The sequence below is a fragment of the Engraulis encrasicolus genome, chromosome 18 (genome assembly GCF_034702125.1).
Source record: "Engraulis encrasicolus isolate BLACKSEA-1 chromosome 18, IST_EnEncr_1.0, whole genome shotgun sequence".
NCBI classification, from domain to species: domain Eukaryota; kingdom Metazoa; phylum Chordata; class Actinopteri; order Clupeiformes; family Engraulidae; genus Engraulis; species Engraulis encrasicolus.
The window spans coordinates 24616081-24639461 of NC_085874.1; the positions used below are offsets into that span (position 1 = coordinate 24616081).

The following is a 23381-nucleotide window of genomic DNA, read 5'->3' on the forward strand; positions in this document are numbered from 1 at the left end:
GTTTTCTGAAAGCATAATGAATGAGAATATTGCGACTAGAAAAGTCCAAACTATTACAAAGAGGCTGTACTGTCCTTGTGCAGACATATCAAAGATGTGCCCCCTCTCTCTTTCGGAGTCTCCACGGGTGAACATTGTCAATCGCCCTTGCTTTGTCTCAGATTGTAATACATCTTGCCAAGCAAAAATAATGTCTGCATATTTTTCTCCCTTTTTGGGGTAAAGGATTATGAAGAACAGGAGGGGGCTGGGAATCTTGTGCATGACTGTGTGTGTAGGTGAAAGGATGTGTGTGTGTGCGTATGTGCGTGCGCGCGCGCGCGCGTGTGTGTGTGTGTGTGTGTGCGTGCGTGTCCATGTGAGTGTGTGAAGTAAGGATGTGTGTGTGTGTGTGTGTGTGTGTGTGTGTGTGTGTGTGCGTGCGCATGCGTGTGTGTGTGTGTGTGTGCGCGCGTGTGCGAGTGTGTGTGTGTGTGAGCACAGCAGTGAAGGGCAGGCGGGAAGGGAAGCAGGTCTTTGAACTAGAACCTGTCAGTGCAGATAAAGCCAAAGTCGGTGAGTAATGAAGGTTTTGGCTATGTCTTTGTGTTCGTGCCTAACTCTGAACCAGCCGTCATGTTAATTGCATTCATGCAGGGGATCTGAAACAGTTTCAAATGCTAGCACCACTAGCACATATCACGTGTGGCTTTCCAGTTACACCGTTAAAACAATATTTCATTTGTAACCAGTTTCCCACTTCATTGTCAATTTAATCTGATGTGTCATTAAGAGACTGTTTTAATAAACAAGATTGGATGTTGCACGCTAAATGGCTTACCTGTGCAAATTTTAATTAAATTCCACGGGAGAAAAAGAAAGGAAAAAAAAAACAGAAATGAGTACAAGGGGGGGTGGAAAGCGCTTCACTGCACAAAACGCCTAATTACTTAATCCACTAAAAAATAATGACATTGATGAAAGGAGTTTGAAAGCAGGGAAATGTGTGTGGTCTTCTGTTGGTTATTTGATTTGTATGGTGAGCCACAAAAAAACACCACAATGCGCTGACAGGTATGTGGCATTTGTTTGGTATGAAATCAGAAAAAAGGCAGCGCACACACACTGCCAATTTAAAACATATCAAGTCTCAAATGAATCACAAGCGTTGGGTGCTTGTGAACATTTCCAGACGGTGTACTGCTAATGAAGACTAGCAACTGAAAAAAAAACCCAAGAACATTGAGAATAAAGAACATGACAAATAGATACATTTTTAACCAAGTCCCTTAAAAAAGCATGGGCAGAAAAGAAGAAGAAGAAAAAGTGTTTGAAACGTGTTTTACCCTCCTTGGCTACCTGGTGTACTGAGACGTGCTGCCCCCTAGTGGAGTAAGTTCAAACAGAGGAGGGGGGACATGATTGACTAAACACAAGGGCCAAGGTAACAAGCACCTCTGGCATTTTCCCTACCACATTCAGCATTGTTTGCCTGGGCCCCGTGAGACGTGTGGGCTGCCTGAAAAGTGTGCCCTCCCTCACACACACGCACACACACCGTCTCTGGTGTAAAAGCTCATTTCCTGAACCTCCACGCACGTGCGCAAACACACACACACACACACACACACACACACACACACACACACACACACACACACACACACACACACAGAAAGCCAAGCACACACACACACACACACACACACACACACACACACACACACACACACACACACACACACACACACACACACACACACACACACACACACACACACACACACACGGCCAAGCACACACACACATATCCACTCAGAGGACACGCTCAATTCTGACACTTTAGGAAAAGTGCACTTTTCAATTCCTTTAAGGAGAAGAAAAAAGAAAACAACACCAGGTCTTTTTTTCCACGGCAGGCTAATCAGGGTTGTTTGTGTTTCGAGACCACTGTGTTATCTTAACTACCGTTCTGTGAAGGGGTTGCTATGTTTTAGAACAGAGGGCATATTTTTGCTTCTGTGGTTAGCAAAGTATCTCAGCCCTTTCTAGCTAGCGCCCAAAGAGAAAGACTAGCCCAACTGGGTTGCTGTATCGAGAAGCTAGCACACACCACGATTGTACAAATTCATCGGCACTGTCCTTGAGCCAAAACTTCTTCCCTCACCTCTAATTAGAAAACTGTATGTATTCTCATGTTTTTCCTTTTTACTAAGAATAAAAAAGATAGCTGAATTCCACATAATTGTCCACAGTATAAATTACATTGTAGACTGAACTTGGAAATATATTTCATACAGTATATTTTACTACAGATTTTTGTTCTTTTGTCATTTTTTTCTCAAATCAAACAGCCGTAACGATGCTGCTGACGAGCATCACGTGTGGCAGAAGTCCATGCTTGGCACATTGCTCGTCTTGCAGTAGGCTATGCTGTTGTTACTGAGATGGCAGTCTCGGAAGCCTATGCCCCCGTTGGGCGTGTAGATGGGCTGAATGCGGAAGTCCCCCTTCAAAAGCTGTTCATTGTTCAGGGACACTATCTGAAAGCTGGTTTCAGTCATCTCCAGGATAGAATTATCCTTTTTGGTGCCCGCCTCGCAGTAGTCGTCTTTTCTCCGGCCGCGATTGTATTTCCACTTGGACGACTCCGTCCGGCTTTTCTTGTGCATGTGCCAGCAGAACAGGCTCAGCAGCGTTACCAGGACGACCAGCACGGCGCCGCCGATGATGCCGGCCAATAGGAGCGTGGAGCTGCTGTCCTGCTGCGCCGCCGGCTCGGCCCCCGACGACTTGGTGCTCGCCGACTTGGTCCGGGCCTCCGAGCAAATGGTGTCCTCGCCGGGCCGATAGATGTTGAGAGTGTCCAGGACGTAGACGCAGACGCGGTACGTGGAGCGCGGCTCCAGGCCGGAGAGCGTATACCGGCGCTTGTCCCCCGGCACCGTCACCTCCCGGGTGACGTCGCTCATCAGCGCCTGGCCCATCTTCACCCACGTCACCTTGTAGGCCATGACGGTGAAGTACGACGACCAGCTGACGTCGATGGAGGAGGAGTTGACGATGTGAAAGGAGATCTGCAGCGAGTCCTCGTACGGAGGACGCGGCCCCGGCGGCAGGCCTGGACCTGGCCCTGGCCCAGGCACCGGAGGAGGAGTAGGGGGGTCAGGAGACGGGGGGAAGAAGAGGGTTGACGTGGGGGAGCGGGTGGTGGCTGTGGTTCTCTTCGGGGCAAGGGTGGTGGTGGTGGTGGTGGTGGTGGTGCGGGGCAGGGTGGGGGTCGGCGGCGGCCTGGTGGGCCACGGCTCCAGCTTGGTGCCCACGGGGCACTCGATGGCCTCCAGCGTCAGCTCCCGGATCACCATGCCCCGCACCTGCTCGGGGCTCTGGCACGTGAAGCCGCGCACGTTGATGGACGACGGCAGCGACTTGAGCCAGGCGATCACCCACCGGATGGAGCAGTCACAGTGCCAGCTGTTGCCGCGCACGCTCAGCTGCCGCAGGCTCACCAGGCTGTCGAACACGCCCTGCGGCAGCGACTTAAGCTGGTTGTTGGAGATGTCCAGACGCTCCAGCCGGTGCAGCCCGGCGAAGGCCGTGACGGGGATGCTGGTGATCTGGTTCTCCTGCAGGTTGAGCTTGAGCAGCGACACTCCGGGCAGCATCGGCGGCGGCACCGTCAAGGAGTTCCGCGCCAGCGACAGCTCCCGCAGGTTCGCCAGCTCGTGGAACGTGCCCTCTGCGATGCCGTCGTCCGTCAGCAGGTTCCCGTCGAGCAGGAGGCGCTGCAGCGACGTGACGTTCTGGAAGGCCTCCTCCTGGATGTCCGCGATGCGGTTCTCGTCCAGCCGCAGCTCGGTGAGGTCCACGGGCAGGCCGATGGGCACGCTGCTCAGGTGGTTCTTGGTGAGGAAGAGCATCTTGAGGTTGCCCGCCTCCCGGAAGGCGCCCTCCTCCACGCCCACCGTGGAGATGGAGTTGTCGTCCAGGTGCAGCTCCTCCAGCCCCTGGAGCTGGGCCAGGGCGGCGCGCGAGATGGTCTGGATGTTGTTCTCCTGCAGGTGCAGCACGCGCATGTTCCGCGGCAGGTTGACGGGGAACTCGTCCAGCTGATTGCCATACAGCACCACCGTCTCCACGGAGCCCACGTTGTGGAGCTCCAGCGGGAAGCCGGCGTTGTTGATCTGGTTGTTGTGCAGGTAGAGCGTCTTGTAGCCCTCCGTCACGCCCAGGGGCACCGAGGTCAGGCTGCGCTCGTTGCAGTAGATGAAGGTCTTGTCGCAGCGGCACTCCGCCGGGCACGAGGCCACGGGGGAGAACAGCTGCACGTGCAGGCTCAGCGAGACCGTCAGCCAGAAGCCGAGGAACGACGACGGCCTGGAACGATCCTTGTTGCCGGTACTACTCCACCATGGTCCCCCCGCCGGAAACTCCATAGTGACAACGGAGAAAAAAAAACGAAAAAAAAAAAAAAAAACCCACAACCTCTCCTTCAAAACACACACACAAACCACCCTCGGGGAAAAAAAAGGTGGGTGAAAATAACAAAATGGCGGAGATTGGAAGCCACTGAAAAGCTAGGAGAAAAAATGACACAAAAAAAGAGGGGAGAGTGAAAGGTAACGAAGTATTCCACAGAACAAGTAGAAGAAGCAGCAGCAGTTCCTCTGTTAGAGTATGTTAATGTGTCCAGTTCAAGAGGGTTAGAACAGGAAGCCGAGGATTATAATCCCCCAATAATGGCCGGTCCTCGGTGCGGGAGCAAGAACTGCAGGGGTCTCATTAGAGGGCAATGGCCCGCCGGCGACTACTGACTCCATCCATCCAAATCCACACTTGGAGTGTGTGTGTATATATATATATATAAATATATATGAAATATATTTATATACACTGTATCAGCAAGCCCTGGTGGTATTGGGGAGCATCACATTATGGGCTTTCGGGGATGGGGATGGGGTATGGGTCCCGTCCCGCTGCTCACGGGCCAATTTGGAGGGGTGCGGCGCGGCACGGCACCGCTCTGCAATCGGTCCTCTTCTTTCTCCTGCGACTTTGGCAGCAGCGGCAGCAGCGGCAGCAGCAGCGGCGGCAGCAGCCCTCTGGGTCACACTCCAATGGGCCCCGGCCGGGCCAAAGTCCCAGGGATCTGGCATTTGGATCCAGGGCACTGTTTCGTTTCGACAAAAGGAGGAGAGGAGAGAAGAGGAGAGGAGAGGAAAGGAGAGGAGAGAAAAAAAGGAAGAGAGATTACTGTTATTGTCTGTCCTTCTATTTCTCCCCCCAACCCCCCCCCCTCTCTCTCTCTCTCTCTCACACACACACACACACACCTTCTCTCTCTATCTCTCTCTCTCTCACACACACACACACACACACACCCACACACACACACACACACACACACACACACACACACACACACACACACACACACACACACACACACACACACACACTTTCAAAAGCCATAGCTAGCACTTCAGGAGCAGCTCAATATTTCTGTCTGTCCTGCATAATTATTTTCCATTCCCCCCCGCCCTTTATTCGTCCTTTACATTGTTTCTTTACCTTGACTGACTCTCTCTCTTAACAATCATAAAGACACAGTAAGAGATTACACATTTTCCTTCTCTCTCTCTCTCTCTCTCTCTCTCTCTCTCTCTCTCTCTCTCTCTCTCTCTCTCTCTCTCTCTCTCTCTCTCTCTCTCTCTCACACACACACACACACACATGCCTTCACACCCACACGCGCACTCAGACACACACACACACACTTTCCCTTATCTTATTTCCAACCTTTGCAAACAGCAACCATTACTTGCAAGTTCTTTCTCTATGTCTCTCTCTCTGACACACATACACACCCACACCCACACCCACACCCACACACACACACACACACACACACACACACACACACACACACACACGCACACACACACATAGCACAGCACAGCACAGAGAGACTGTGGTGTGAAGGAGAGTCAGACACACTAACTAGATAACCTTTCAGTTTCATCTATCTTTAATTGTTCATGTGTGCACTTGCAGACAAGCATGCACACTCTTCACAACACACACACACAAACACACATGCACACGCACACACACACGTGCGCGTGCACACACACACACACACACACACACACACACACACACACACACACACACACACACACACACACACACACACACACACACACACACACACACACACACACACAATCGTACTGTAGCCTACATACAGATCACACACCTTTCGACTTAACACTCCAACCAGTGGTGTAGTCTACGTAGAACGCGGGTATACTTCAGGGTAAATTTCAGGGATTTCAGTATACCCACTTAAAATTGATTGATCCATTGTTTTGAATAGCACAAATATATACTGTACAGTATACCCACTTCAAAAAATGCTCAAATATACAGTATACCAACCATAAAAAAGTAGACTACACCACTGATTCCAACATATGTGTACAGTATGCACTGTATATCCCTAATGCACTTATTTCAATCTTTCTCTGGCTACAAACACACACACACACACACGTGCGCGCGCGCACACACACACACACACACACACATGCATGCACAAACAAACATAGCCTACACTATAAAGATCATACACTGGCTTTGTCTTACATTCTCTCTCTATGGCCACGTCACAAACATGTGCACGCACACACTCACACGCAAGCACACACACACGCTCGCACACACGCACGCACGCACACACACACGCACACACGCACACACACGCACACACACACACACACACGCACGCACACACGCACGCACACACGCGTGACACAAGACCTCTTTACATTTGTGAGGAACCTTTAACTGCATAAAATATTCAGATCAGTGAGAGCTCTTTGCCATCCGCTATAAGTGTAATAAAGAGACCTTTCAGTACGGCGAGTGCCCAAATGAGAGCACATTACCACACGTTTCATCCACAGGCAGACCAGGCTGTCTGTAGTGACTAGTGAAGGGGGGAGTGGAGGGGGTTGGAGAGAGAGAGAACAAATAGAGAGACTCCATGCATTTAAACTGTGGCATTTCACTCCCGTGGAAATTAGCTTTTAAAAGCAAAACAGCCAACAGAGAATTGAAACGAGGTCCCAGGTACAACTAGTGGACCAGGCAGAAACGCCACGCTTCACTGGTCACCAGTATGAGGTGTTGGGACTGGAGGAGGTGGGAGTTGGGGGTGGGGGTGCTGGGCGAAAAGGCTCTTCAGCAGCGAGATAAACAAGTAGGTCTTATAGCTTGGGCTAATGCTGGCCATGTTGCCCAGCCAGGTAGCCTACAAATCGAAGAGCACAACACAAGCCAGTGCTGAAATCAAATAAGGAAGAGAGGGCAAAGGGGGCATGGACGTGTGTGTGTGTGTGTGTTTGTGTGTGTGTGTGTGTGTGTGTGTGTGTGTGTGTGTGTGTGTGTGTGTGTGTGTGTGTGTGTGTGTGTGTGTGTGTGTGTGTGTGTGTGTGTTCGTTTGTGTGAAGGGGTGGAGGGCCCACAGACGGGCAGTGACGAACACTGCCTGTCAAATGAAATGGGATTGGAGAATAATTTAGCTCCACCACCTGCGATAAATGATCGATAGAAGCCATTTTTCTCTAAGGTATAGAGCTCAGCACAAGGCCATGGCATTACAGCCGACACAAGATGCACTGTTAGTTTACAACTCATCACACTCCCAGCAGATGATTGAAATATATTGCTTGTCTTTGACTGAGCAATTGATCCTCCAAACTATGGTTTTATTTCAGCCATTACGTATGTTATATAAAAGCTCAGCGACCTTCCTTAGTTAGGAAATGGTGCACAGAACAAAAGCTCTGTAAAAATGGTGCTTCAGAGAGAGAGAGAGAGAGAGAGAGAGAGAGAGAGAGAGAGAGAGAGAGAGAGAGGTCCAGCATTATTGCCAATTAGTGGCTCTTAACTGTGTATTTGGAAGGTAACACATTCGATTTGGAGTTGTTACATCATAGACCCAGGATAAAAGCCTGGAAGTCTACAAACGTATACAGCTGGTGACATTGTAGGCCTATAGCCTACATTTAACATGAACACACAAACTGAAGCCACTGTTTTGGTTTAGGATACTGATAATGTAATATATTGCACATTTATAAGGCTATTATGTCAACTAAACATTTACACCTGGCTACTGGTTACCATAGGCTAGCTGTACCGTATTGCTTTATAGTAGCCGTGTAAGGGTCCATAATTTAGTTTGCAAACAACGCGTGGTGGGAACAAGGGCTTCCTCGCGCTGGCATGAAAAAATGGCACATGCCTTTCCATCCGTGGAAATTAATTCATGGGAGCAGTCCACAACCACTGTAAGATAGGCAAAACACAACGTTGTCTTGGATACTACCAGAAATGCCAAATACAAGGACGGCATGATGCGAATTCATGTGAATAACCCCCATTCCACCAGGCTTAGTAGACTAGGACTACACCCTGTGGAGTTCATCGACCCGCATCTGAATCAATTTATTTTTCGGCTGAAACTATTTTATGCAAATTACGACTATGTCACGATATATTCCGGTTAAAATGTTATGCAATATAACCTTCAATTGAACAATCAAACAAAACAAATACAGCGAAGGAAGAAACTACATGCTAATATTAAGTACCCTAACCTATTTTATAACTTGATGTATGCGCACGGCTTGTAGTTGACCCGTGATGAACAAACCGTCAGGACTGCGGAGTAATCCGATTAAAAGTAGCCTATATTTGGCTATAAAAGGAAATTATAACTTTAGGAGAGATTATCAGACAACATCACACGCTGTCCAGGTGAACTTAAAATGTCCCAATAGAGGGTTCATTTGAATGCATTTTTACAAAGAGGGATTGTGCGCCGTGCTGTGCATTGACATTGCGAGCACACATAGACTCTTGCCCGATACTCCCCACAGAAGATGAAGAAAACGCATTGCTCCAACACGGCGAAAAACTGATCAGCACAAAGTATCCCTCTGAATTATATGAAATTAGATAGGGTAATATCTTTTTATGTGGTACTTTGGTTATTATAGTCTTGAGTCCTGAGGCCATCATGTAGGACCTAAACGAGGACCTTGAAATGTTAATAATGTAGGTTAGTTATTGACTTTTGTGAATGTATAATATTTCAAATAGCAACAGCTCAGGAAAATATAGGGCCATATTGCGGTGATGAGCAGTGTAGGTGTATGTTTGAATTAAAACTTCTGGGACCATTCGCATTTGGCTGATATATCTCGCCAAAACAGTTGAAGGGTAGAAGCCCCGATGCAGCTCTACAAAGACCATTGCGCCCATGGTAGCCTACCTTAGTAAAAGTGATTATATCCGTATCCATTGTATATCCCGAAAATAGACACTTTCTCCCTTTCCCCTTTGTCCTTCACACAAGCATGGCATTGGGTAGGATGCAATGATCCATCATGACAGCGCAGTACAGTGTCGACGAGCCACTTCCCCGCTCCGTTCCAGCCGCTATTTCTTTGCCCAACATACTGACTTCACGGAGGGCTCCGTCCGCACTTCTCGATGCCGCGGTGGTTGTCTCAGTTTCTCGCCCTATGGTTCAGCTCCGCACCCTCTTGCAAAGCCTAAATGTTGCATTAGGAAGAAGAAGGCAGCCCAAACTGGAGACATCGACTTTTCCCGTTCGCGTCTCCCGACAGAGTAAGTGCGCACTCACCAACTCTGTAGCCAAGTGCCCGAATCATGACTGTTAATATTCCAAGTCTTCCCTCAAGATCGTAATGGCTTCTCTGCGCGAAACCTGTGCGATACTTTTCACGGCGATGGGCTGAGTGACTGTCTATTCAGTTCTCACCCTGCGCACTTCTAGCTCGCGCTCCCGTGCCTTCGCTCTCGGTTCCTGGTTCTTCCTCCCGTCCCTCCTACCCTGAGTAGCCTAAAGAATGGCTTCACCAGAAATCAAGAGCAGCAGTACAGCTCTGACACGTACTGTAGGTCCTCCCCATCTCCTATCTACTTTGGAGCATATGTAACGCACATTTGTTTGCACACGCATTCTTAATGCAACTGGATTTCCCCCATAAAGAATTACTACATTTTGCGAATGGTGACACTCTGGTTCCGTGAAAATAGAGCAAACAACGTGAAGCAGTGCGTTACACTGATGTGTGTGGGGCACAGGGTGAATAAAGGGTAGGTAGTTCTGAACATTTAAAACATCATCTTTATTTTGAACATTTACTGCAAAATTTGTATTTATATTTAAAACATTCTCGTTAACACTAAATCGGGGGTTTAAAAACTTTCATTTTGCTCTCTGCCTCGCCCAACTAAAATACCCTATCAAACTGAAAACTTTCACTGCTGAGAAATATCCAAGCGAGTGCCAGTGTGTATGACGTGGGGGGTTCTAGATAGCCTACATTTAATGTCAACATCAGTGATTTCGCACCACTTGTCTCCCTCGCCGCATGGTACCTACTGAATCACCATCTATTCCCCCCTTTCGCATTTGCAGACGGGGCAGTGGGTGTCATAACTGCTGATGAACGTATGCTCACACAACCCCATACTATCGTGTAGACTATGTTGTTGGGCCTAAAGACTGACGCGAAGAATCACACACCGATACACAGGAGGAGGGAGGGCTGAGGTAGAACCAATGCAAGATCTCCGCAACTGATAGCCTATCCTGACTGCTGAGAGCGAGGTGTTACCTCTCGCGCTCTCCAGGCACTTTGTATTGATGCTGTGGTAGGCTACGCTACGCTATATTGTAATTATATTTGTACAGGGGCCGTCAGCTCTCATGGGGCATGAGGCTGGGCCTCTCTATCAGCTCACCTTTCATGCGATGTGCGCAGTGAGCACAAACCACCGCGGCTTCTTGTTCCATCTCGTTTCCCTCTCAGAATCAGCCAAAAGTTAGCGTCACCCACATTAACCTTCCATGAAGGATAGCTGGGCTGGCTTGCTGTTTACCTCAGCACTTTTTAAAATGCAATTGCAAGTGCGTGAAAGTGCGTGGCATGTTTCTGGTTAGTTGGCGTGGGACTCGCAGTAGGCTAAGTGGACCGGCTTAACGAATGGCCTGGGGTGGGAAAAATGCCACACAGTGATTACTCGCATGTGTGATTGGCCGATCAATTTTCAGTCATTAGCCGCGGGTGACAGACGAGGGCGTGTAGCGCTTCAAACGCCGCACATTCACATCGGTCTAGCTCTCCCCCTGACTCCTGTGCCCCCGTGGCAAACAAATTGGTCACGGGTCACGCGGGCAAAGTAGCTATGTTGTCTGTCTGTACACGCCTGTACATTCTGTGTACTGCTGCGTCCCAGAGTATTAACTTTCCATTGGGACATTTTTGTGACTTTGTCGGTGTCTTTCATGTCATATTTTATGTGCCAAATGCCAGGGATTGACTGCCTCGTCCTTCCCAGTCCACAAAATTTAATTTCTACATAAATCCAGCTGCCATACATAGTATGAATTATATATCGGACGCATGAAATATGCATAGGGAATAACCTTTTTGATACTTCCCCCCCTTACTTCATCTTTCACTAAGGCAACTGGGTAAAAGTCTGAAGCGAAACTCTGGACCAGTTTAATACTTTAAATAAATACTTTTTGAACGTTTGAAAAATTCTTTTCACTGTTTCACAAAAGCATTTTCCTGCCAGTCAACTTGATTTGTTTTTTTTAAAAACAGCTACACACTAGTCACTCTCCACTGAAATCCCCTTTTATTTCAGTCAGGGGTGGTTGGGCTTCCATCGTGCAGAGGATATTACTTCTCTGTGAGAAAAAAAAGGTTTTGTTGTGACGGAGACTCCCTCCCCTTGAGTTAATCCCCTATCCCGTATTTGCCTTGTGAGTCCTGTTTACCAGGCTGCGGGGGCCACCTGGTTAAGATGTGGGAAATGCACAACTCGAGACGGGATCAAAGTCCACTCCACAAGGCCCCTCCACTCCGCAGCCCCCACAGCCTCACTCCGTGGCGTGGTTCCCTGCCTGCCTCGCCTCGCCACACACATTCACATTCACATGCATGCACGCGCACACAGAGCGCTCTACATGCACACACACACACACACACACACACACACACACACACACACACACACACACACACACACACACACACACACACACACACACACACACACACACACACATACACTTTCTCTCTCTTTCTCTCTGAAAGAGAAAAAAGTATCTCTGGGTTAAAGAAAGCAAACAAACACACACACACACACACACACACACACACACACACACACACACACACACACACACACACACACACACACACACACACACACACATTGTAACTGATGTACTTAAGTACACACACACACACACACACACACACACACACACACACACACACACACACACACACACACACACACACACACACACACACACACACACACACACACACACACACACACACACTAAAAAGGAAGTCTGCGTTGGTGGGGCATTTAGGCTAGGTAAAGCATTCATTCAGCTAATCTACTCCACTGATCAAGACCAGAGATTAAAATATACGACGGTGATGAGAATGATTATGATGATTATGATAATACTAATAAGGAAGAAGAAGAAGAGGTTAGCATTCAGCCCATGCCTAATTTGATCAGAGCGGTTGGACATAAGCCCAATCATTATAATCACCTGTCTGCCAAAATCAGCCCCCTTTAATCACTTGGCCCCACTCCTCTTAAAAACACTAAATCACTGATGTAGCCTCGTCAAAAGATGTAGCTGGTCAGAGAGGATGGCAGCTCAAAAACCATTGAACTCTGTTGATGGCTGCTCGCATTAACTGTTTTTCCTGATCCCTTTGACGCAGTTATCACTCAAAAAAGCACATTTTCATAACAGTGAACGCACCGGACTAACCAGAGAACGAGATTGTCCAAACACTACATCTTGTGTGCAAAAGGCTCTTACGTTTCCGAAATATTTAACATATGCAATAAAAGCATACGCAAGACTGTCCTCAATCCAATACACACCTCATAGCAGTGCATGAACACTACGATTTTTACACAATTTACCATTGCTTCAATTTGTGTCAATTACATAACTTTCATGCCAGTTCAATTGTTGTTTCTTTTAACCAGTGATGATCAGGATCTAGTGATCAAAAGGTAGGCTACTGTAGCAGGCCCAGTAATTGCTTGGCCCAAACTTTTGAGTTTGTGTGTGTGTGTGTGTGTGTGTGTGTGTGTGTGTGTGTGTGTGTGTGTGTGTGTGTGTGTGTGTGTGTGTGTGTGTGTGTGTGTGTGTGTGTGTGTGTGTGTGTGTGTGTGTGTGTGTGTGTGTGTGTGTTTGTTGTCAGTCAGTCATTACACAATGGCCGGAAAAGCACAAAAAACGGCTATCATTTTGACACAATTTACCATTGCTTAACATTGTTGTCAATTGCGTAACTTTCAAGCCAGTTCCATTGTTGTTTCTTTCAGCAAGTGACTCTACTTGATCAGGATCTAGTGAAAGGTAGCAGGCCCAGTACAGTAGTTGCTCTGCACAAACATTTGAGTTTTGTGTCTGTGTGTTTTCTACGTTAAATTGACAGAAGGCTAGGCAGTGTCAATAATGACTTCTTGCTAAAAATTTGGTTGAGAATCAGAATGTTTTGATGTTTTTTTTTTTTTTTAGAAAAATAGTCGATGGCTGATAACTCTATTACAGAAAAGATGTGTAAAGTAAAATGTGTGTTGTTGCAGTACAATAATTTACTAAAATGACCAAATGACTCCATGCATAGAACAAACATATAAGACAGACTGATTGCTAAATTAAGATTTTTGAGAGTGTCAAATAGGTGCTCTGGTGCATTCATACAACTGACGGTAGTTTGTAAAAGTTGGGAATGGAATTTTCTGTATGGTTACCAGAACTTGAAGGATAGTTCCGGCGTAAAATGAAAGTTTCACCATCGCTTTCCCATGCCACATAATGTATCTAATGATGAGCGATCCGGGCAATGCCGCGCCGTTATGGAGTTAGCTTATTTTAAGCTTTTTGGTGAAAAACGCAGCCAACGCATCACGGCGGGGCCAATTATAAACCTATTCTTTTCTGATGTTTCCCCGCTATAAACAACTTCAAAAACGCTACACACTTCATCACAAAGGTCTCGTCAATCAAACCGAGGCACAGAGAATGTCATCGAACCACACAATCTTTCACTGGCCAGTGTTTTCAGAGGTGTCTCACTGTTGCAACTCTCTGACCCGGATGCAGGCTACTCAATCAGGTGGCTAGGTAGGCTAAACATGGTCCGCGGTTCGCACCGGCTACGACCGTAAAATGAAAAGCTGGAACCCCGACCGTTTTCACCGACTGCCACTGTCTAAACCAGCCATATTACGGGAATGGCTAATAGCATTAGAAGTGGACGAAACTGACATAAAAACCCGGAGGGATAGCTACGTGTGTGGAGGGAGCATTTCGAGGATGATGGATGATGGCTACAAGAAGAGTAAGGGAGATGGAACACCTAAACGAAACCGTCTAAAGAGGAATGCTGTGTCAAAAAGGCGCATGGCTATGGAGGTATGTTTGAAGAGAGAGAAACATGTGTAAATGTGTCTGGCTCATGAATCTGTCTGTGAATCTGTGAAACTGGTTGCAACACCGCGCGTCTTTGCCAGCAAGCACTCTGTTTTGGGAAGGCATAGCCTACAGGTACAGTAAATGTAGCCCACTACAGGAGATAAATACACTGTCAAAACAAACTAGCGCGGGATGGCAAGTGAAATTGTGAAATTGTGCGACCTGAGGCATTCGATGTGGTTGATGTCAAGCATGCTAGAGTAGTTTCAGTGAAGTAGACTCTAATGACCAGGGCGCGCGAGGTCAGATGGACCATTACGCAACGGAGGAGGGCTGGAGGAATTTATAAAGTCGTACTAGAAGTACTCTTACAGATGTAAGTACACCACCAGTGGTGTGTTATTACAAAGCTGAATCCATGTTATATTATACCGTGTTGCAATTACTTTGTAAAAGTAGTCTGCCTACCTGTACTCTCCATGCAACTCTTCAAATCTGCTGCCTGCACACACGGTAGTAGCGATCCCTCCGGGTTTTTACGCCAGTTTCGTCCACTTCTAATGCTATTAGCCATTCCCGTAATATGGCTGGTTTAGACAGTGGCAGTCGGTGAAAACGGTCGGGGTTCCAGCTTTTCATTTTACGGTCGCAGCCGGTGCGAACCGCGGACCATGTTTAGCCTACCTAGCCACCTGATTGAGTAGCCTGCATCCGGGTCAGAGAGTTGCAACAGTGAGACACCTCTGAAAACACTGGCCAGTGAAATATTGTGTGGTCCGATGACATTCTCTGTGCCTCGGTTTGATTGACGAGACCTTTGTGATGAAGTGTGTAGCGTTTTTGAAGTTGTTTATAGCGGGGAAACATCAGAAAAGAATAGGTTTATAATTGGCCCCGCCGTGATGCGTTGGCTGCGTTTTTCACCAAAAAGCTTAAAATTAGCTAACTCCATAACGGCGCGGCATTGCCCGGAATGGCTCATCATTAGATACATTATGTGGCACGGGAAAGCGATGGTGAAACTTTCATTTTACGCCGGAACTATCCTTTAAACAATGAAATTTGTACTGCTTAAATGGTACATAGGTTAACCGTTTAGCAAAAACTGTGTGATATGAATGAAAAATGTGTCACTTCAACGAGAACCTGTTACAGTAACACACCTGCACAACGTGTCTTTTGCTCTGCTGAAATAGCGATCATGACCACTTTGTGTGAGTCAGTTTGAAAAATCGTGCTGAAGCGATGAAGAATAACTAACTGTGTGTGTGTGTGTGTGTGTGTGTGTGTGTGTGTGTGTGTGTGTGTGTGTGTGTGTGTGTGTGTGTGTGTGTGTGTGTGTGTGTGTGTGTGTGTGTGTGTGTGTGTGTGTGTGTGTGTGTGTGTGTGTGTGTGTGCGACGTGTGTGTGTGTGTGTGTGTGTGTGTGTGTGTGTGTGTGTGTGTGTGTGTGTGTGTGTGTGTGATTAGTGCGTGTGTGATTTTCTTTATCTCAATTGCATTAGTTCCCATTTCACACCAATTTTGTCTCCATTCGTTTCACAAACAAAGTCACGCAAAGTGAAACCGTTTGATGGAACAGACCCCCAGTGACAGGACGGTTTAGCGACAGCAAATAAAAGAGGGGGGGGTCGCGATGTGATTTTGTATAGGTGGCACCGACCACTGACACTAAGTACACACACTGTCACGATCTCATCCACTCCGCGCGTTAAACTCCCATCCATTAGAGCTCGTATATAAATACATAAACGGGGACGGAACACCTTGCGACTTCACTGTGAAACAATAAACATGTGCGTTTTTTTAAAACTGTAGCGAAGAGGTGGGTGAGTCAGGGGTGACTGTGTGTGTGTGTGTGTGTGTGTGTGTGTGTGTGTGTGTGTGTGTGTGTGTGTGTGTGTGTGTGTGTGTGTGTGTGTGTGTGTGTGTGTGTGTGTGTGTGCATGCATTTTGTGTTTGTGTTTGTGTGTGTGTGTGTGTGTGTGTGTGTGTGTGTGTGTGTGTGTGTGTGTGTGTGTGTGTGTGTGTGTGTGTGTCTGTGCATGCGTGCATATTTGTGCATGCATGCGTTGTTGTGTGTGAGTATGTGTGTGTGTGTGTGTGTGTGTGTGTGTGTGTGTGTGTGTGTGTGTGTGTGTGTGTGTGTGTGAATGTGCGTGCGTGCATGTGTGCGCAGTGCACACGCGTGTTACGCATGGCTCTGTTCAACGTGAGGTCCTGTGGTCGGCCTGCTTAATTAGGAGTGTTGTGCACTCATGCAGAGCGGGAGGTGGCGGAGGGGAGGGGGAGGGGGTGGGGTTGTGGGGGTGTCTGACTTATGGAGGAAAATAAATTCCTGCTCTGCGGTGCCAGGGCCATTTCAGGGACTTTGTTGGGCCCTGGACAAAGATGGACTTAGGGCCGTTTTTTCCCCTCTTCAGAATAGTTGGGACTAGACTCCCTGATAGCAGTATCATGGCACTTTCCATCACATTACATTACATTGCGTTTGGCAGACGCTTTGTAACCAAAGCGACTTATAAACAAGGACACAGTCATAGCCAACATCACTTTCTGGTCTTTGAAATCTAAGGAGGTGGTTGCCACACTCCCAAAGTTGCCACTGCTGTGCTGTCATTTAAATACAAACATACAGTGTAACCAGTCATTGCCAGAGGGCTCCATTTTAGACACGGGGGCCCTTGGCAATGGCCTAGTTTTGCTTGCCTGGTTGTCTTCCCTTGCTTGCTCTGGCCTATCATCCTTTGCCGACCCTTCCCCGTCTCTCTCTCCTCACTCCCCTTCCCTATCTCTCTCTTCCTGTCGATATCTTCACTGTCCTATCACACAATAAAGGCGAAAAATTTAAAGTTGCTGATGCTGTCATTTAAATAAATGTAACCAGTCGTTAGGCTACCAGGGGGGCTCCATTTCAGACATGGGGCCCTTGGCAATGGCCTACTTTTGCTTGCCTGGTTGTGACAGGCCCGTGTTGTGCTCTGCACTGCTCTCCTCTCGGCTCGGCCCTGCTCTGCTCTGCTCTGCTCTGCTCTGCTCTCGGTTCCCATCAGGCGGTGGGCAGCACCCTTAAAGCTGGGGCCCCTAAGCAATTGCATAGTTTGCTTGCCTGGTTGTGACAGGCCTGTGTTGTACTCTGCTCTGCTCTGCACCGCACTGCACTGCTCTCCTCTCGGCTCGGCTCGGTCCCGTCAGGCGGCGGGCGGCAGCCGCTGTGGCCTTGTTCGGCCGTCAAGCTGTAAAAACAGTGAGTGACAACAAATGATGCCTTGTTTTTCAAGCTGAGAGGACCAGCAGAGAGGAAGACGGACGAACTCGCTAAGGGAGAGAGAGAAGGAGAGAGAGAGAGAGAGAGAGAGAGAGAGAGAGAGAGAGAGAGAGAGAGAGAGAGAGAGAGAGAGAGAGAGAGAGAGCGAGAGAAAGGATGAAATAACTGCCAATAGAGTCAGAGGAAAGGAAAGACAGACAGAGAGAAAGAGGAATGGAAGGAAAAAGGAAGGAGAGAGAGAGAGAGAGGAAGGGATGGAGAGAGACACACACAAACACACAGATTTGGTGGATGAGGAGTGAGAGAGAGAGGGGTCAGAGAGTCGCTCAGAGGATGGGTCTTATCCAGACTCCAATCCTGCCGGCTTTTCTTGTGTTTGAACTCACATCTGCTGTGAATTTCTCTTCACCCACCCGTTCCACTGCACCACACCTCACCTCACCACACCACACCACGCCACCATGGCCGTAACTACCATTGAGGACACAGAGGTCATGTCCTCCATATTTTTTTTCAGTAATGTAAAATTGATCTACGATGAAAATATATATATGTCGATATATGATCAACAATGGTAAATTCAGTCTGTACATGCCACCCCCATTTATACTCAAGGCAGTGATGAATGAAAACAAAACTGAAGAGTTAGACTGAAGTGTTTGAAGCATTCTAAATGTACAGTATGTAGATACAGCACACATTATTTGATCTTGGTATTTAAAAATGTCTGGTTACGGCCCTGGCCCTGCACACCACACCACTGCTCTCCGGCTTCTCTCCCTCCCCCCTTGGGCCTGAGAGGAGAGGAAGTGTTGGTCATCACTGTGTGTACAGTATGTGTGTCTGTGAGAGAGAGATTGTGCAGAGAAGTGAAGTGAAGCGTGTGCGTCTGTGTGTGTGTGTGTGAGAGTGTGTGTGTGTGTACCTGTGTGTGTGTACCTGCGTCTGTGTGTGTGTGTGTGTGTGTGTGTGGGGGGGGGTTGTTGGATCCATTCAGATATCTAACGGCCAAATCTGTCTGCTGGAATCGTCAGGTATCTCTGAAATATTAGGACCAGTTAATAGCCCATCTCCACAACCCTTGCACCCCCCAAAAAAATCCCACCACCACCTATGCAAACACATGACCCCGTCCTGAGTTCCAGTCCAGACAGCAATCTCAGCAGAACCAAAATCCGAAGCTTACACGGAGACTCTGAGACATGTGTGTGTGTGTGAGTGAGTGAGTGTGTGGGTTTGTGCGTGTGCGAGTGTGCGTGTGTGCGTGTGCGTGGACGTGTGTGTGTGCGCACACGGGTGTGTGTACTTTGTGCATATGTGTGTGTAGGCTATGTGTATGTGTGCATGCACGTGTGTGCGTGTGTGTGCACGTGTGTGTACTCCGTCATATGTGTGTGTAGGCTATGTGTGTGCGTATGTGTGTGTGTGCATGTGAACATGTGTGTCTGTGTGTGTGTGTGTTTTGTGTGTGTGTCCATGTGTGTATGTGCACGCCTGTCTCTGTGTGTGTGTCTCTGTTCTCTGGGACGGGCTACTACAGGCTGCAGCCCGGGACCGTAATGGGCAACATAACATGTGACCCGACAGGAGGCGTGAATGCGGCATGCAGCGGAGGTGGAGGTGGAGGTGGAGGCAGAGGCGGAGATGAAGGCGGCGGAGGTAGAGGTGCTGACATTGGGCGTCCGAGGAACGCTGAGCTCTCCTGCTTTAATTAAAGGCCCATTAGCGCCGGTGCTGATGCTGCAGTGGCGGAAGCAAACGCACACAGGGCCCGAGGGCAAAACGCACACAATAGGGCCCCCTATACAGCCTGCAAAGGACATAATAGGCAACGCCACGACCCATACAGGGCCCCATGGGCCCAGGGGCGAATTCCCTGCTTGCCCCGCACGATAGCTCCGTCCCTGCTGATGCTGATGCTTATGGAAGGTGCTGCGGAAAACAAGGCACTCAATACTCATCACAGGTGAGCAGTCGCCCTTCCCTCCCCTCCCCTCTCCTCCCTCCTCTTCATCCTCCTCTTTGTCTCACTCCTCCTCCTCCTCCTCCTCACACTCTTCCTCCTCCTCACACTCCTCCTCTCTTCTTTTTCCTCCTCCTCCCTACTGCCGCAGTGACACACACATACTCAGGAGGAAAGTGGCAAATACTACACACACACACACACACACACACACACACACACACACACACACACACACACACACACACACACACACACACACACACACACACACACACACACACACACACACACACACACACACACACACACATACGCGCCTGCACGCCTGCACTTAGTCATGTTCAGGCTTGTACCAACTCAGGTACACAACAACACATATACGCGCATACATGCACACACATACAGCCTGACCTCTTTATCTTTTCGGGGCCCTTCCTATATTTTCGGCACCTTTCCATTCATATTAATCCTAACAATAGCTTACGAATGCTAAACTGTGCCCAAACCAAAACAATCCCTAACCCTAACCTGTCAGTGAGGATTTTTTTTTTTACACTTTTACCAGTATGTCAGGGTATTGTTGCGCTCTAGATGTTACGAAAAATAACTAGATGCGTGGACCCAAAAGAAGTAAGGTATAAGGTTGGAGCAGGTTCGCACACTAAACAAGACACAAAGGTCAAGCACAAGGAGTTTTTTATTTTATTTTAGTCAGAGCAGGGTAGAGAAGACATTTCAGGCTGTTGCCATCATCAGTGCTCTCTGTGCTCGCCTACACTTTTACCAGTAACAACAAAACTACCTCAGAGGGGGGTCATAACATGTGGGGTCCAGGATTTGGGCCCCATGTGGAGCGAGGGGAGCATGTGGGTGTGCTCCAATAGCAGTGGCCTCACGAAGGTAGATTAGTGTAGTACACACACACACACACACACACACACACACACACACACACACACACACACACACACACACACACACACACACACACACACACACACACACACACACACACACACACACACACAAATCCTACAGTATTTACCATCATTCATTCTACATATATACACATGGACACACAGGTACACGCACAGAGGCAAACATACAACTCTCCCAGTCAGTAACACTAACTTCTCTTCTTACACAGTCAACGGTTTCACTGTCAGTGTTTCTCACAGTTATCTTTTTCATGCACCCAGGCACACATACAGTCCCAGGAAAAAGTTTGTACACCCTTTGAAATTTCTTTCCTTTCTGTCAAAATTGGTCATAAAACATGGTCTGATCTTCCCGGAAATCACAAGAAGGAACAATCAGAGTCTGCTTTAATTAATTCCACCCAAACATTTACATGTTATCATATTTGTATTGGTCATAAGGCCATAACATTCACAGGAGAGCAGGGCATAAGTAAGTACACCCTCTTTTGACCCCCCCCTCATAACTTAGGAACCAAATGGCTTATGACCACCAAACTTGGAGGGGATGATCTTCAGCCAAGGATCTATGAATGACATCAGTTTCGTGTCATTATTGGATATTATGACATCATTATGACGTCATTTCCTGATTTTATTTGTGTTTATCATGTCGCCACCTGAACCTCCCCTCGCTCAGGCTTGCCTGACAGGACGACAGGATGTGCTCGAGGTTTGCTGGTCTCTTGCACTGTGCGCAAAATGGGTCCTCTGACAGCCTCCACCTTTGTAGATTTGTCGGTGTTGGCAGTACATCATACACAGAGCTCAGCAAGAACTTCAGTCGATGCCCCTCCATGGTCCAGATGTCTTTCCAGCTAAGGGATCTTCCACGGACGCTGTCCCACCGCGTCCAGCTGCCTTGTTGTTTCATCGCCACTGCCCTGGCTTGCCTGCTCTCCTCCTCCACAGCTCGGATCTCCCCTTGCACCATTCCCCTACGCTCCTTCCCTTTCGCCTCCTTCCAGCTTGCTCGGGTAATGACTCCAAGGCCCAACCTCCCCTGTGTCACAGTGCCCGTGATGTCGGCGTGCTGCAACCGCTCCTCTGCTTCTCTCAGAGCTCCGCTTGCGCTCCATTTCCGGCCAGTTCTCACGGTGATGTTTGCTTGCCGCACCGCCTGATCCTCACTGTCCCGCAGCGTCATGACCAACCGGACCTTGGCAGCCTTGAATTCCTCCACGACAGATGTGATGGGCAGTTGTAGTTTCGACCCCGAGCTGTATAAGCCCAACGAACAAAAGCTTCTGGGCACTGACAGCCATCTCCTAAGGAAGCTGTTGATCTTCCTTTCCAAAGCTTCCACTGTTGTCAAGGGGACCTCATACACCAGCAGTGGCCACAAGAGCCTTGGTAGGATGCCGTGCTGGTAACCCCAGGCCTTGTACTTCCCTGGTAGACCACTCCTCTCAAGGGCTTGCAACCACTCCTCTGCCTGGCTGAGCATCTCCCTTACACTTGCTCTGTCGTTTAGGTCAGATCTATACCATCTTCCCAAGCTCTTCACTGGCTTCTCTGTTACCGTGGGGATGGGGTCGTCACCGATCTTAAACCGGAAACGATCTTGGACCCGGCCCCGCTTCAGGACCAGACTCCTTGACTTCGAGGGTTTGAACTCCATCCTGGCTGCGGTGGTGAGCTCCACCAAGTCCTCCAGGATCCACCTGCCCTCCGGGACTGACCTTGCTGTGATTGTCAAGTCGTCCATAAAGGCCCTGACTGGAACCTGCTGGACTCCACTTGACAGTACAGCTCCTCGTCTAGGCTTCTCCACTGACTTCACCAGGAGGTTCATTGCTGCCGCAAAGAGAATCACTGAGATTGTGCACCCGGTAGCAATTCCCACCTCTAGCCGCTGCCAATTGGTAGTGAAGTCTCTAGAGGAGAAGCGCATCTTAAATTTCCCGAAGTAGCTCCGGAGGAGTTGCTGAACCCTGTCTGGGACATGGTAGGCTTTGAGTGTGTGGTCGACCAGCTTATGGGGGACAGTACCATAAGCGTTGGTCAGATCCAACCACAGGACTGCTAGGTCTCCTCGATTCCTCTTGGCGTCCTCAATGATCCTGGAGATGATGCTGTTGTGTTCAATACAACCAGGGACTCCTGGGACTCCGCCTTTTTGTACAGATGTGTCGATGTACTTGTTGTTTATCAAGAACTGCGTTAGTCTCTTCGCCACAACTCCGAAGAATACTTTGCCCTCCACGTTCAACAGCGAGATTGTGCGGAAGTCTTTCAGGCTGGAAGAGTCCTCCTGTTTGGGAATGAAGCATCCTTCAGCAATGAGAAAGCTGTCTGGCAACTGGTTCTTCCGCCACACCACCTTAAGGAGCTTCCATAGACGTCTTCTCAGCCTCTCGCAGTTCTTGTAGACTCTGTACGGGATCCCGTTCGGCCCTGGTGCCGATCCTCCCCTGGCCTTCCTGATAAAATCATTGACCTCCTGCCACCTGAGCTCTCCACTATCGAATGCAATGCCCGGCTCTTCTGGACAGCGCAGCTTTCCTTCCAGGTTCAGCTCTTCCTCCCGCCTTGGATCGCTGTGGACCTTGCGGAGATGATGTTCAACCTCTTCCTTCGAGGCCTTTAGCACTCCTGACCTTTTAGCTCCCAGGAG

At 48.5% G+C, this 23381-nt stretch overlaps 1 protein-coding gene across 2 annotated transcripts in view; it reads right to left on the reverse strand.

Moving 5' to 3' along the window:
* Positions 1-1747: 1747 nt before the first annotated feature.
* The window catches only part of flrt2 (fibronectin leucine rich transmembrane protein 2), a 73997-nt gene continuing 52363 nt past the window's right edge, over positions 1748-23381 (reverse strand). The window contains exons 1-2 of one of the 2 annotated variants that reach the window (XM_063223312.1): positions 9323-9906; positions 1748-5149 (exon numbers count right to left, since the gene is read on the reverse strand). In XM_063223312.1, the coding sequence (XP_063079382.1) occupies positions 2358-4415 (2058 nt within the window). In that variant the 5' untranslated portion in view covers positions 4416-5149; positions 9323-9906 and the 3' untranslated portion in view covers positions 1748-2357. Of the gene's footprint in view, positions 5150-9322; positions 9907-23381 lie in introns of those variants that run through there. The other variant, XM_063223313.1, reaches the window with a different exon arrangement.